The 15,330-nt window shown below is 32.3% G+C and overlaps 1 protein-coding gene and 1 non-coding gene across 7 annotated transcripts in view; both read left to right on the forward strand.

The window, feature by feature from the left end:
- LOC124356185 (protein Gawky) overlaps positions 1-15,330 on the forward strand; it is a 139,901-nt gene that overhangs the window by 78,630 nt on the left and 45,941 nt on the right. For 5 of the 6 annotated variants that reach the window (XM_046807362.1, XM_046807363.1, XM_046807365.1 and 2 more), the window contains exons 11-16: positions 356-618; positions 771-915; positions 7,149-7,329; positions 10,632-10,706; positions 10,829-11,005; positions 14,079-14,213. In XM_046807362.1, coding sequence (XP_046663318.1) covers positions 356-618; positions 771-915; positions 7,149-7,329; positions 10,632-10,706; positions 10,829-11,005; positions 14,079-14,213 — 976 coding nt within the window. The remainder of the gene's footprint in view (positions 1-355; positions 619-770; positions 916-7,148; positions 7,330-10,631; positions 10,707-10,828; positions 11,006-14,078; positions 14,214-15,330) is intronic. The other variant, XM_046807366.1, reaches the window with a different exon arrangement.
- Positions 5,624-5,748, forward strand: LOC124356386. Its single transcript, XR_006921869.1, has one exon. It is a non-coding gene; the product is annotated as a small nucleolar RNA SNORD10 (small nucleolar RNA).

Raw genomic sequence — 15,330 nt, forward strand, 5'->3', positions numbered from 1 at the left:
TATAAAACAATCTTTCTAGCTGTTGTGTTCAAAAAGCATCTTACCGTAACATTTTTACAAAGAATTGCATTGTCTAAAAATATAAAAATTATTTTGGGTATTGAAAAGAAAAATTTTGTTTATTCAACAGGTTAAATTAAGAAAAAGGAACTTAGAAACATCTAAGTATGCTGTAAAAATGTATAAAAATCAAATATAATGAGTGATATGTGGTCTGCAATGCAGGACATGAGAACGAATGGATGCGAATCACCATATTAAAATCAGAGCCAGTGGGAAAATGGCCCTGGTCTGCAATTCAGACCACAGGAGTGAAGTTTTGTGATGTGGCTTACAGAGTTGTATTGTCTTGCAGAGGTATGGTTGGTGGTGATGTGATGATGCGTGGAGACCCCCGTGGAATCAGCGGTCGTCTCAATGGTGGTGCAAGCGAGATGTGGCCCCAACAAGCACCTCACCACCTGCCCCCCGCTAAGCCCTGGCCTGGTGGTCCCCCACCAAAGGACAAACCCAACGGCTGGGAAGAACCTAGCCCACCGCAGCAGCGCCGTAATATTCCAAATTATGACGACGGAACTAGTCTCTGGGGCTCGCAGCAACAGCGTGCCGCCATGCAAGGTTAGCTCATGTTTTTATCATATCTTTTTTTTGTTGATGACTGCAGTTTCCAATGCAGTGCCAACAAAACATATAAACAACAGTCAGTTAACTCAAGGCACTTTTAATGTAACTATTGTCAGTAATACTATAAATACTTGTTTGAATTGCAGCTGCCGCCGGTCAAAACAAGGTTTCCCACTGGAAAGATCTGCCACCAGCTGGCATGGGACGAGGGATACCGCCTGGTATGCCACAGAACAGAATGGCACCCAATGACATGAAGGCTAACAACCCTTCCTGGCCCCATCCTGTCAGGTGAGTCTAGTATGCTTATAGTGCCAATCTATAAAATGTAGAGTGGATGTGAAAATATTTGTAAAAAAACTCATTCCATTCCTAGACAAATAAAAAAGTGTTATGATATAACATACAAATATTTTATATAGAAAACGTACTAACTATTCACTGCCGGTTGATTGGCTCAAATCCTCTTTCAAAGCTGCCATGCCTTTCACCAGTGGCATGTCCAAAAAACATAAGCCCAGTTTTAAACATTTTGCAGCTCATTACATAACAAATCACATAAATTCTTTTTTCATTTATGTTTGGAGTGTTTAGTTTCATTTCGAGGAGGGTGTTAAAGATTCAACTTACTATTTATTCCACAATAATTATAGTTAACACAACACATTTTTGAGCTATAAAAAATGGATCATAGAGAAAACTTTATTTTACTGGATGTTTTTATGAAGTATTGCAAAATAATTTCATTTGTAAATACAAATATAGATAATAACATAATATGAATAAACTTTTATTTTCTTATACGATGTACATTTCGGAATCAATGATTCCGAAATGTACATCGTATAAGAAAATAAAAGTTTAAAAGTGTTAAAAGTTTATTCATATTATGTTATTATTATAAAACACTTTTCGAGGCTACATCTCTAACAAATATAGAACTCACATAAACAAAACATAAATGATTTTGTTTTAAAAATAATTCAGTTTTGTGTTTTTATATACTAAAATTTTAATTGTCAAACTTAAACAAACACTGAAAATATACATTATTTTTTTTTAAGTTTAAAAATGTACAAGTTGGGATTAAAAATTTTCAATATATAAAATTTACATAATTATAAATGATTTGAAGATAATTCAGTCTAGCAATTTTGTAAACTAAAAATTGGGGATGATGAACATACACATAATTATTCTAGTAGAAGACATATATTTTAAACAACTAAACAAAATGAGAGATAGAACAGCAGTGATCATGTCATTTTTTTATTGCCAAGAAGGAGATGCCCACACGCATATCTAGCAAATACATGAACATGACCTAGAAAATGAACAATGCAAGCTTAATATTATTTTGATATTTTTGTTGTCCTATATACAGTGTTATATACTTTAACTACGATTTATTTCAAATTATTAATAATTTTAATACATAGACTTCAAAACATATATTGGGAGTGAAGAGGGTAAAACTTTGTATATGCATTCCATTTCTGTATTTGCACCTCACACATTTGTGGTTTTCTTTCATACAAAAAAATTATTTTGTTATAAAATATTTAGTTAAACATTTTTCAAAAGTTTGGAATGAAGGGTTAATATAATTAAACAATTTACGGGGTAAACACCTTTAGTGAACTTTATTTAACCCTAAACATCTTAAATTATTCGTAGATGCAGGAGGAGTTCTCAATGTACAAACATTAATATTGAAAATACAACTGTAAGTAAAATCAAGTTTTCAAAATAAAGGATGTGGAAAATATGGTTTACACAGAAAAAAAACTTTAGAAAATGAACCTGTAACAAATTTAGTTTAAATATTGAGTTTTTTTTTACTTACTCTAGAATGGCATTGGTCAAAAAAGGTTCTGCCATAGAGTGGTGACCATGCATGCTGTACTAAAGGAATCAAAAGGTTTAGAAAAGTACATTCTCCACTCTATAATTTCTATTGTAGGAAAGAGCTTGTAAACTCTTCTACGTAATTATATGTTTGTCTTCAAAATTTTGTCATTTGAGTTAAATCTCCCTTTTAAGGGTCACAACAGTTTTGGAATCAAGAAAATCCACAGTTCCCAGATCTGATCAGTACAAGGGCTATTATAATGGCTGTTTTTGTGCAATAGTAGTGAATAACCAATGTAGAATGGATAAGCATATTGTCATTGTGCATATTAACCACAGCCCAAGTCTTTCTTTGTCTATTTTCAAGGTTGGAATTGTTTTTAAAGAAATTTTAAACTCCCTTCCAGTAATAAAAAAAGGACATAAACATAGCCTCGACATTAGATGTGACAAACATTTGTCTAATATTTAAAAATCTTGCCATCCATTGTATGATAGGACTTTAATTACCAAATAGTACACAAAACATAGTCATCCCAACAATAACGCTATTGTAATTTCCATTCAGATTTTGCAATAATTTCAAGAAGTTAACTCAGTTTTTTGTTCCTTGAACAGCAGTCTTTGGACAAACATAACTGACTTTCAGACAAGCTGCAGTTTTTCAGTAAACATTTCTTGACTTAAATAAGTAAAGTATACTCCTGTCATTGGACAAATAGTTATGATTTGAGTGCATGTGAATATTAACTTACTATACACACATACTTCCAGAGAACTGACACTGCACAGTTGCGTATACGCGCGTGCGCACACACACACAAACAAAGAAACAAACACATGCAACCCTAGTACCTGTCTAACCGGAGTCCATAGCATACAAAAACTACTTTAAATATTTATTGTATTAAAATTATTCTATGAAATATGTTCTCCACGAAGAAGTAAAAACTTACTTTAAATACAGCATAACTATTAGGTGTTAAACTAATAGAATACTGGATTTTATATAGCCCTACATATTTTAAAAATTTAGCTTTTAACTGGGTTTTATTAGAATTAATAATATTGATAAATGGAAACACAACCATTGGTGGCGGGAAGAGGGGATCCATGATCCTTCAGGGACCATCGCTTTCAATATGTAAGTTATTGGAATCTGTAAATGTTTGCCATGACTTTACTGTATTGGGCTCAGAATATAACAGTTGGCTTACTTTTTTTAGCATAATTAATAATCAAATGAAGCTTGAATTTATCACTTGTTTTTGGTACAGAATTTTGGGTTCATTTCAAGTAATCTGATGAGTCTATGAGGAAAGAGGCTACCTTCAACTTTTTGTTGCGTTCATAAATCTATATTTTGCTCAGAAGACTGTATTCCAACAGTTAAAAATGTCACTGTTCTTTCACTCAGCATTTTTTCAAAATATTGTTAACAAAGGTACAAGCTTTCAAATTTTTTGTACATTTTGATATTATATATATATATTATCTCGCTGTTTTTCCCGATCTATATTGGTATGATGAATAAACAGCACATGCGCGTCATCTGATGACAAGTCAATCAGCTTCCTGTTCTGTGTTTTACTGGACTTGAAGTGTTTGACTGTCAACATGATAATTTCTTGTGCTTCTGACCAATATCAAGCATTTAATACTTTACATGTATTTTGTCATAAAGAAATGGTAGTTTTATAATTGTAAATTCCTTTTTCAGTCAGCCATATTACCTCAAATTTCTGTTTTAAATGCAGTTTTAATTCAACAAGGTCCTCAACCGACCATAAAAACCATGAGTAAGCCATGAATTTTGTCCACGTTAAAGAAATCTTTATTAAGCCATGAATTTAATGTAGAAATCATGAGAATCTTTACAACTTATGAATAAATAAGTCCCATGCGTCTTTGGCGCAACTATCAAGACTATATAAGCCTGGTTAACACGAGCAATATTTCCGCTAGCCTAATCGCTGCAATTGGTCCTGTCAAACATTGTGAAAATTGGACTTTTACATAATTTAAAATTTTGCATGTAAAGAAAAGTTTACTATCTCTGTTGTCATATTATCCAAACAACTGTGATCTAATTTAAAATTTTGCATGTAAAGAAAAGTTTACTGTTTCTGTTGTCATCTTATCAAAACAGTTGATTGTTATACAAACGAATTTAGTTAGTTGAAAACCAAACGATTTTTATCAAGGTAATTAATAAATTACCTCTAATTCAGATGGAGCGATGATCGTACTAACGATAGAGTAATAAAATAAGATAGTGAAAAGTGGCTTGTAATGAGCAAGTAAATGGTAATTAACACTTGCAACTATTAAACCAAGAAGGCTGTATTGGGTTTCATGATTATGAAATGGAATTTGTGAGGAATCAATAAAAGATGAATACTCTGTGACTTACGGTAATGAGGTCACATATCACATTACTTGTTTGGTCTATAGAACTGCCTCAGATTGGTTTTGATTTACATGGTCTTAAGTAACTGTCACTACACCAGTAAGATAGGGCAGCCGGCTCACAGTATATAAAGGAAGGGGGTGAAATTAGGATGCCCTCTTATCACCACACAAGTAAAATAGTCTCTCATCAACTGAGTAAATACAATAAAAAGAAATTTTGCAAAATGATAAGTTTAGGTAATTGTGAATCGTAGCAGGAGCAAGAAAAACAAAGCCATATACCTCAATAAAGAGATCGGGCAAACTATACATGACAAATCGCAGCACAAGAGAGAGGAGGCCCTAGGGTTGCTCAGAAAGCTATCTGCTATAATATAAACCAAGAGGGGTCCAGACCTTTGCCCATTCAAAACATAGCGAGATCTCTGATACATATGACAAGAGGGAAGATCAGGTGATCTGTGCAGCAGCTCTCTATGTGTAGCTCATTAGTAAATTTGTTCCTGACCGAAGACAAAAATTTGTTATTATATGGTATAAAGTTATACAAAAGTTTGTGTGCAATTGAAATTAGTTGAGAATTCATTAAAAAAAAACTATAATTAGTCCAAAAAATATTGAAATCCTCTCGAAATGTCTTATTTTTTAGATCAAGTACATAATGTCATAATTATTATATTTGCTCTGTCTTGATATGAAGTGTACAAGTTGCCTTGCCGATCTCCAAGTACACCTGTTGGTATGATGAATAAACAGCACATGCGCGTCATCTGATGACAAATCAATGATCTCCCTGTTCTGTGTTTTACTGGATTTGGAGTATTGTACTGTCAATATGATCATTCTTGTGCTTCTGACCAATATCCAAGCAATTAATATCTATCTTGTATTTTTATTCGATAACTTATGCTACTTGTTAGAGTTATAAATTTCCTTTTCAGACTGATTCGGAAAATTTAAATTTTGCAAGATTGTTTGCTCTGTTAAAACAGTTTTTTTTAAATATATATATATAAAAAGTTAGTTTTAGTTTTTGTTAAATTTTAAAAATTTATTTGTTAGTAAAAGTCTATAAAACCACTACTAGTATAAAACACATTGATTCTTCATTAATTTTATTAATTTGATATCATTAGTCAATTTATTATTTGTACAAGGAAGGGCTATTCAGAAAGTAAGGTATGTTTCCACCTAATGCTGGAACGCTGGAAAAACAGGAACATCTCTGTGCTGCCCTTTTTTTTTCTCTCTTTTTTTCAAATTTGAAATGTGTGCTGCTATTAAATCCTGCCAGTTTTCAAGGGCGGTTTTGACAAAAAGATTTGTGAAAACTGACGTTCCACAATAACTGAGCTTTCTCTGTTTCCCACAAGTTTCACAGACTTTATTGTTAAAATAGTTTCACAGAAGCTAGGCTACCACAAATTTTGTATAAGATAGGTGCCAAAAATGCTTACAGCTCACCATAAAGAACAATGAATGGAGGCAGCTTTGGTGGCCTACCTCAATCATAGTGATGAACACTACTGGATCAAATCGTAACAGGAGATGGAACATGGGTGTAAAATATGAATTTTGAGACATAATATTTGAGCCATAAGATCATGGCTAAAGTGTTCTAGGACAGGCAACGTGTTCTTCTAATTGATTTTCTTGAGCATGGTGCAACAATAGACTTGTGTGGTACTATTGATTTTCTCGAGCATGGTTTAACAATAGACTCTGAGCGGTACTGCCAAAGTTACAAAACCTTAAAGGGGGCTGTAAAAGTGTGTTATTCTGTTACGTTTCAAATTTTCTTAAGATTTTTTTTTATTGCTGATGTTTTTACAAGATATTAGTATGTGATTTTGCTGATTGAACCTTACATGTTGGAATGATGATTAAATAGCACATGCGCGTCATCTGATAACAAATCATTTTGCTTTATGTTCTGTGTTTTACTTGATCTAGAGCATTGTGCTGTTAACATGATCATTTGTGCTTCTGACCAATTGTGAGGTAATTGTACTTTTTTTATAATAAATATATTTTTATTATATTTATTTAAAACATTTTTTCAAGATCTCTATTCCAATCCACCAACTTATAAGTATGTTCTTAAATTTAAAAAATTCTCATTAATGAACTCAAGATGAATTAACTTCATTACATTTTATGTTGTTTTTTTTTTCTGACAACTATTTTATTCAATTGATTTAATCTAACTGATTGTCAATTTGTTCCGATAAAAAGGTACCTAAAGTTGGCTTTTTTTATAGAAATGGTTCCTGGGAGGGACCACATGAAGTGGGAGCAGGAGGGCCTTGGCCTGATGACAAGGTAGGCGTAGCCTCATGGAACGATCCTACACTGTTGGGAGGAGGACCCAAGTACAAAATGGGTTGGGATGGTGACGTCAATCCAATGAACCCCACCACTTGGGATCACCCACCCAAACAGGTGAGAGTTTTAAGTAATTGATAGCACAGAAATGTCAATAATGGAGTCATTGAAGGATCCATTTTATGTTCAATGTTATTACAGTGAAACCGCACTATGATGTCTCCTACAAATAATTTTTTCCATCTTATAACAATTATTTCGGGTTTCTCTGATAAAATCTGGCCTTTTTATTATTAAAAAAAACATGTATTTAATATTTTCTGCCTGTAACGGTTTTCCCCTTATACAGTTACAAATATAGAAAATACCCACTGCCAGTAAATTAATATTTACAAACTTATGATAATATGCCAATTAAGTTATCTATCTATGTGTTTTCATACAAAAGTTCTCAAATCTCAAAAACAAATTTTCTGTCTCTAAGAACTTAAGATATCAAGAAATAATTTGACAGCACCTTAAATCAGGACTTGATTAAGCTTGAAACATTGAATTTTACGTGACGTGGTCTGTGAAGATGTGATTCAAGAAGATTGTGAGCCCTATATGACACCGGTTGATCTAAGATTGCCTCCACTAGTGTATTTGACTTTATCTTGGTTAAAAGGACTCTTCACGTCTTCAAAAAACTATTAGCCTAAGAAAGCTAAATCACAATAATAACAACACAAACACTATAAAATACATTTTTACACAAATACTATTGGATTCGTACCTCCAAACACAAAACCTGGCACTTGTTTACAGTTTCCCAATAACAACATAGCTGACATGTATTATGTTCACGTCAGCTGTCCATAGAGAACAGAACAATGGTCTTAACCCTTTCCGGGCCAGGAGGCAATATATTGCCGCCATAGATCGTGTCTGAAAAGTGCCAGGCAGCAAAATATTGCCGTTGGTGACATACGTGAAAAGCGCCAGACGGCAATATATTGTCTCCTTGATATTTGTAGTTTTCTGAAATAAATACGGTGTCAAATGATTAAAGTTTTTATGTTTTTTATTCCCTAGTATAATTGTAGATAATTAATATAAATATCATTTTTATTTTGGAGGTCTATGCATTTTTATTTTGTAATTGTCACGTGACATTATCAGCTGGCTCGATCTTTCGTTGTTAATTCTTTATGCTTTAGTGTAATTGTATTATTGTATGCTGGATTCTTCTTCATTATTTTATTTTGTGATTGTAAATATTAGTAGTTTTAGTTATTAAGTGCTTAGCTATTGTGTGCAGTAGTTACAATGACTGACAATTTGCGATTTCACGGGAATGAAATTGTAAATAGCACATTTGTAAATAGAAAAAGTGTAAATAAATTTCAAATAAAATTGTGTAAATATTTCTTGGTAAATAGTGTTTTTTAACTGTATTGAAACCATTTATGGATCCTACAATCATCTGTTTACCGGGTACATCCATAATGTGAATATTTATTTTAAGTTTCTTGCAATGTAAGAGTCAGTTGCTGTAACACTTATAAAATGATGCGAAGTACAATTATGCATATTTATACAAAATGTGTCATAAAAAATTTATTTATGAGAGAAACAACACAAAATTTTGTATGGTTGTTCCTTTCTAAATGTATAGTATAATAAAGTAGCTTCCCACAGTAAAATTTTTCCTTTTTTAGTTATTTCCAAAAAAATAATAACAAAATAAAATTTTTATGTAATCTATTAAAACTTTTTTTTAAATTTTAAATTACTTAAAACTACATCTATATATCTATTTGTTGCAACTTTTAGGTCATTCTCTAATTTTTATGAAAACTTATAAATTTTAATCTAAGAAACTGCAAAATCGTCAGTTTTAGCCTGGCACTTTTGACAAGTCACAAGGGGATATGTGATGTGAAAAAATTTTACATCTCACATTGCTCCTGGCCCTGAAGGGGTTAAAGTGAACATGGAAGATAAAAATCTAAGTAAGAACAATAAATCTGTACTATATTTAATGCTCTGCTAGAATATATAAAATTAAAATAATTTATATGACCTTAAATACCTAAATTTTTAAATAACTACATATCTACTTCGGTGACGAAAATTTGTTGGTGTCAAATCAGATGGACCTTTGGGAACAAAAATTCTTTTCGTGCCAGCTGGAAAAAATTCGCTTATACGATAAAATGAAAAAAATATTTAAGATACGCTTGAATAAATATAGTGATGTGTGGTAGCTGAATCTTATCCAAATAAATCTATTTGTGTAAGACAGATGATCAGCAGTACGCTAACGATTGCTAAAATGTATTTTTGTGGTTCTTGGTGTATAAAAACTATTTAGATAAATACAAAAAATAGTAACAAAATTGCATGATTTATAAATAATATTTTAATTGAAATTCGCATTTTCTATGTTTATATTTGTAAAAACCAGCATATCTGCTGCTTCTATATAGGGATGTTAGCTGCTTGGCAGCAAACACGTCATTGCTAATTTTTGTTATCGTCATAGTTGTACATAAATAGATAAATATTCAGTACATTCATTCATTTTTCTGTTAATGGTATACAACTCTGGAAGCTTATTTTATATGGTACCATTTCTATTATTTAAAAGCAGAGTATATGTCTTGTAATTTTAAAATATATTAATTTCTCTAAATATCCCCTAATTTCTTTGAAGTAGCGTGGTATTCTAAGGCTTGTTTTTCCCATAAGGTTGAACAAAGTACTGAAACGACCTTGTATACCAGCAAAATAGTGGTTTTGTACCGAAAATTTGTACACCGCAGAGCTCTTGACTCGCATTGCTTGACTGCAGTCTGCTCCATTGTAGCGCTGTGTTGGAAATTGTTTTTTTTTTTTTTTTTTCTTTATTTTTCTGAAATTTTATTCATGTGTTTTTCAAATATCATAGAATGGAAAGCTATTAGGTGTACACAGTGTTTGTAGACACATTGAAAGACAAAACTAAAGAGCTTAAAATAGATGCTATCAATGAATTGTCACTGAATTTCTTGCATACCACATGCAACAAAATTTACTGCGAGACCACCACAGTTTTGTGGCATTTCCTGCAAGTACAGCTGGTGACTAATGCACTTGGCGCAAAGGTTAAATACAATATTTCAATTTATTTGGTTTGAAAATGGACTAGAGTATCAGGAATTTTTGACCGGGAAAACTAGGACATTGAAAAGAGGTGTTAGTGGTCAACCTTTCTAGGTTGCCTTGTAGTGCTATACAGATGGAATATTTCTAAGATTATAAATTAAGATGTTAGTGCACATTGAAGCATTTGTTTAACTTTTTTTGTCTAAGAAAAGTTAATTTTATTCTCTGTAAATGTTTTTTTGTTTTTTCACTTAGATACTAAAATGCTTAATCATATATTATTATTGCAGCCTCAAAAACCTTTGACAAAAGACATGGTGTGGGCGAGCAAGCCGTTCCGCATTCTATCAGATATGGGCTTCAAGGTAAGACACTGAATGTTGTGTAGGATTGATAATCATATTATAAATCAATTTATTATGATAATCACTTATAATATTTTGCTAACAAACAATTTTGGACTCAAACTGGTTCTACCTGATTGCAGAAGGAAGACATAGAGACTGCCCTCCGCAGTTCCAACATGATATTAGAGGATGCTCTAGACATCTTGAACTTTTCAACAAACTGGCGCAACCGCCACTCGGATATAGAGCCACCCTTTGATGCTCCTGCCTTTCCCTCCCAGCGCTACAACCCTCAGCAGCTGCCTTTCGCGCCTCCAGTAAGTTTCTTTGCATCCTCATCTCTGGGTCTTGTGTGTGTGTGTGTGTGTGTGTGTGTGTGTGTGTGTGTGTGTGTGTGTGTGTGTGTGTGTGTGTATGTTTTACTGCCTTTGGTTGAAGTTAACATCTCGGTTCCTCATTAGAGATGGTCCAAAATTTGTTACAGAGTTCGGGACATATCAAGGTTCAGGACATTTTTTTACCATAGTTAAAAATACACAATGTCCCTAACTCGGTAGTGACTGTGAAGTGGGTTGGTTTGCTATTCTTAATTTTCCTTTACCAATAACTGTTGACTAACCAACATTAAAATTATAGTGTTAATAGAGTCCAAATTAAAAAAGTAATGAGCTTTTAATTTAATTTTTTGAAACATTCATTCAAGGTTTATTATTCATTCTTCATGTATTTGTGTCGTACATATTGGCACTGACTGAATCATGATACTTTGTTTCTCAAAACTCCTTTGAAATTACAACTCTTCGAAAGGTTTTTATTTCTGTACTGTAAAAAAGATATTACAATTACAAAGTTTCCAATTAGTGACACAATTAAATCTGTATTTTTAATTAGTATTCATGGTATATAACTATATTTTAAATAGTATTCAGTATACATTTTTGAACTAATTTGTGATTATTATATGGTGTGTTTTGCAGGTTTTCTTCAATAATACACATTTTTCTCATTAATAAATTTAAATAATGAAAATATGGCAGAAACTTCTACAATTTCATCTGTAAAAGAGTTATACTCATTTTTTTATGTACTAATTCATTCCTAACAAATGTCATATCTTTGAAATATAAATTAGGTTGGGTTGTGATTTAAAATACACACTACAAGTTATCAGTTAAAAATGTTAAGAAAATAAAATGTACACTTTTTTGAATTATAAAAATAGTATGTTTAATGTAAAGCAAAAAGATATTATGATTGTGTACAGTTTAACTGTAGTGCTTAGTGAAATAAAACATTTTTCATTTGAAAGTTTGGTAAATAATGTTCTTCCTACTCAAAGAAGTAGAAACTTAATTTTAGGTAGGATTACTTTACTTTTTACATCTCTATCAAAAAAGGTATTTTTACTGTTACAGAACTTATTTATGTATAATTTTCAAAAATCATAAGTTTTTACCAAAAAATAAGGGAGTTACAGGCAGAAATAATGCTCAAGAGCCTAAAAAGAGACCGGTATTATTTGGTCATCTCTGGGTAAAAGTCACTAGTATTCCTCACACACAAAGAAAAAAAGCTCTGGTACTTAAATTGTTAATATTTCTTATTCTTATCGCCTAACTATCGAGTTTAACCCTAAGGAAAACGTTTTTAGTAATACACAGTAATATATAGCAATTTACTGTACAGGTTTATTGTTTTTAATCCAGCAGCTGGTAAAAGCTCTATATCATGTTACATTTCCACTGTGTTGTCACAACCAGTGCATAAGAACACATGCTCCATACTAACCTCTCACTCAGCTGTTTGGTCAGTAGGACAATAGGTGAAACTGATATTGATTGATAGTAAACTTCATATAATATTTCTTGGTCTAACTTTGTTATCACCATCAGTATCGCATTGTGTGTTAGTCACATTACCATTGACTGACATTCAGGTTGCTTCTTGATAGGAACAGCTTCCTTTATTTGTGTTTGTTGTATTTAAGTAGCAAAACCTGCCCTTTTCAAACATGAAAAGGTTTCTCCTATGCCTACCAGTGGGTGGCATATGATCCAGTCAATTTCTGTGAGACAGATTCATAGACACCCCCAGTTGCGACAGCTGCATCCTAATTGTCATGGGAGTCAATGTTGAATCTATTCATACATGACAAGTGTTATCTCAGCAATGTTTAAAATTAAAATTTTAATGTCAGACACTGTTCTCCAATTCCTGTGAATAGCTGTCCCAACGCTGTTGGTGAGCACAAGGATTTTTATCTGTTTTGACTTAGCAGTTTTCCTGTCCGCTACTGCTCTTCAGTTCTCATGGTTTACTGTTCGACACTGATCACAACACTGCTCTTGAGAGCTCTTGTGACCGTTTAGACTAGCAATTTTTTATTGTCAGAACACAAACTTGCTCAATTTCTAGTTAATATAAATATAGCTTAAAAGGGTTAAATTTTTATGTACATAGCCATGAATACTGCTTTTTAGATATATATTAACCCTGTGATTGCCAAAGAGCTGATGAGATCGGCCCGTGGTTATTTCCAAAAAGTGACGAAGGCTAATGAGCTTTTTGAATGTTTGTTGTTCTGTTACTAAATTGTTACGTATGGCATTGTACTTAGTCTCTCATTTAATACATAGTAAATATAAAAAAATAGATGATCTAAATTGATTTGATTTTTTTACAGCTAGTAAAAGCTATGTACCTAATATGAATAAACTTTTATATGAGTGCAGATTTTCAACATTTTGCACTAATATATAAGAAAAGTCAAAACTCAGTATAACAGATGCTTACTTTTTTGGAACTTGGCAAGTTATACTAGTTCCTATTTACTTAGGGAGTAATAAAAAAGGTTCATGCAAATTTATTTAGACGTAAAAATTCAAATATTTCTATATAATAATTTAAAATAAAAATTTTGTCGTCTAGTTCTCTTTTTTTTAAATTTCAACAGATTTTATAATGTATATAAATATTAACACGTTATATCCTACTTTACCCCCTACAAAATAAACAAAAATCATCTCATTATGTGTGAATTATTTGGCAGAATAGGATCACAGACACCAAAAGAGTGCTTGGTACTGAGAGAAGTGTCCTGTCATAAATGTTAAACACCAACCCCTCAAAACTACTTGGCACTCAAAGGGTTAAACAAAATCATAGAGGCTTTTGCCCGTGTTTTCATAATAAATTAATTTCATAATAAATTACATTGTATTGTAATGTATTTTAAGAATATTACCTTCCACTATGTTCAATTTCCGGAAACACACAGTAAACATCTGTGTGTACTTTGGATCTTAGCTGATCCAAACTTCTAAACAATTGTAAGTCGAATGACAGTCAGTGCCAATGTGAGCGACAAGTTAGGGTGGTTGTCTGTTATAGGGATCGTCTGGCAACGGTCCGAGCTCCAGCAGCCAATCATTGAATAGCATGAGTCCTGCCATCGTACAAAAGATGATGACTCAGCAGCCTCCTCCGCAGCAAGCTCCTAGCCAGCCTCCGACACCCTTCACACAGGTATGTTGGCATGCCCTCCTCCCCACCATGCCATACTAACTGCATGATGAAGTCGACTTATCAAGTGCTGGTCTTGTTGGTATTTTTGTTTTCACTGTAACCTTTCCTTTGATAAGTTATTTACTACTTATCCACAAATGGGATTGATTTTAAAACTAAAAGTTTTTTCAAGCCTACTCAAGTGTTTAATTTTTTTAAATATAAAAAGTAATTGTATATTGTTGGTATAAGTTACTTATTACAATTTTTTACTTGAATCTTTTGTTTAATGAAAATCAATTTGTTCCTGTACAATTTTACAGTAGAATAAGTCAAGTGATAGCTTTAACTAAACTAAGCTATAAATTATTATAAGCTTATCAGATCAAAACCATTTTGTGTAGATCAAATGTAGGTTTTTACTATCATAGGATATGTTACATAGTTACTTAAATGACTACCATCACAAGCAAATTAATAATGTGTTATAAATTATTATGTAAGTAATATATAAGGAAGTTGAAATGTTTTGCTTTACTCTAGAATATTTAAATTTATGAAAGATTTATTACTTTCGATCTTTTCAATTCTAAGCTGGAACACCTGAGATCGTAAAATTCTCACTTAAAACCACTGCTGGATGTGCTCTGGCACAGTCTGTTCTATTAGCCATTGTCTATGCAGTAGATAAAGTTGCTGCTAAATCACTATTATTTGTTATATCTGTTATATAATCACTGTTATATCTTGGATTACTGCAGATTCTACATTTCATCAACCATTTGTAGTTAATCCATTGTTTGTATATGTTATCAAATATGACATCAAGTATGTGTGTTTGATGATAGCATTGAAAGTAATTTGTAGATATTTTAGTTAAGATTTATCATTATTCATTTATTATTATTTATAGAGAAAGTGAAAATAGAGTATCAAAAGGTGTAACAGAATCTAACAAAAAGTGTAGGCTCAGACATTCTGACCTTTGCCCTTCTGGCCTCTATAAGGGGTACTCCTTGGACCACAGGAACTCATGTACCTAGTTCAAAATCTCTAGGATAGTTATCACACAGATGGGCAGACAAACAGCACACAGATGGGCAGACAAACAGCACACTGCCCTTTGACCTCAAAATCA

The sequence above is a fragment of the Homalodisca vitripennis genome, chromosome 2, assembly GCF_021130785.1.
Source record: "Homalodisca vitripennis isolate AUS2020 chromosome 2, UT_GWSS_2.1, whole genome shotgun sequence".
Classification (NCBI taxonomy): Eukaryota; Metazoa; Arthropoda; class Insecta; order Hemiptera; family Cicadellidae; genus Homalodisca; species Homalodisca vitripennis.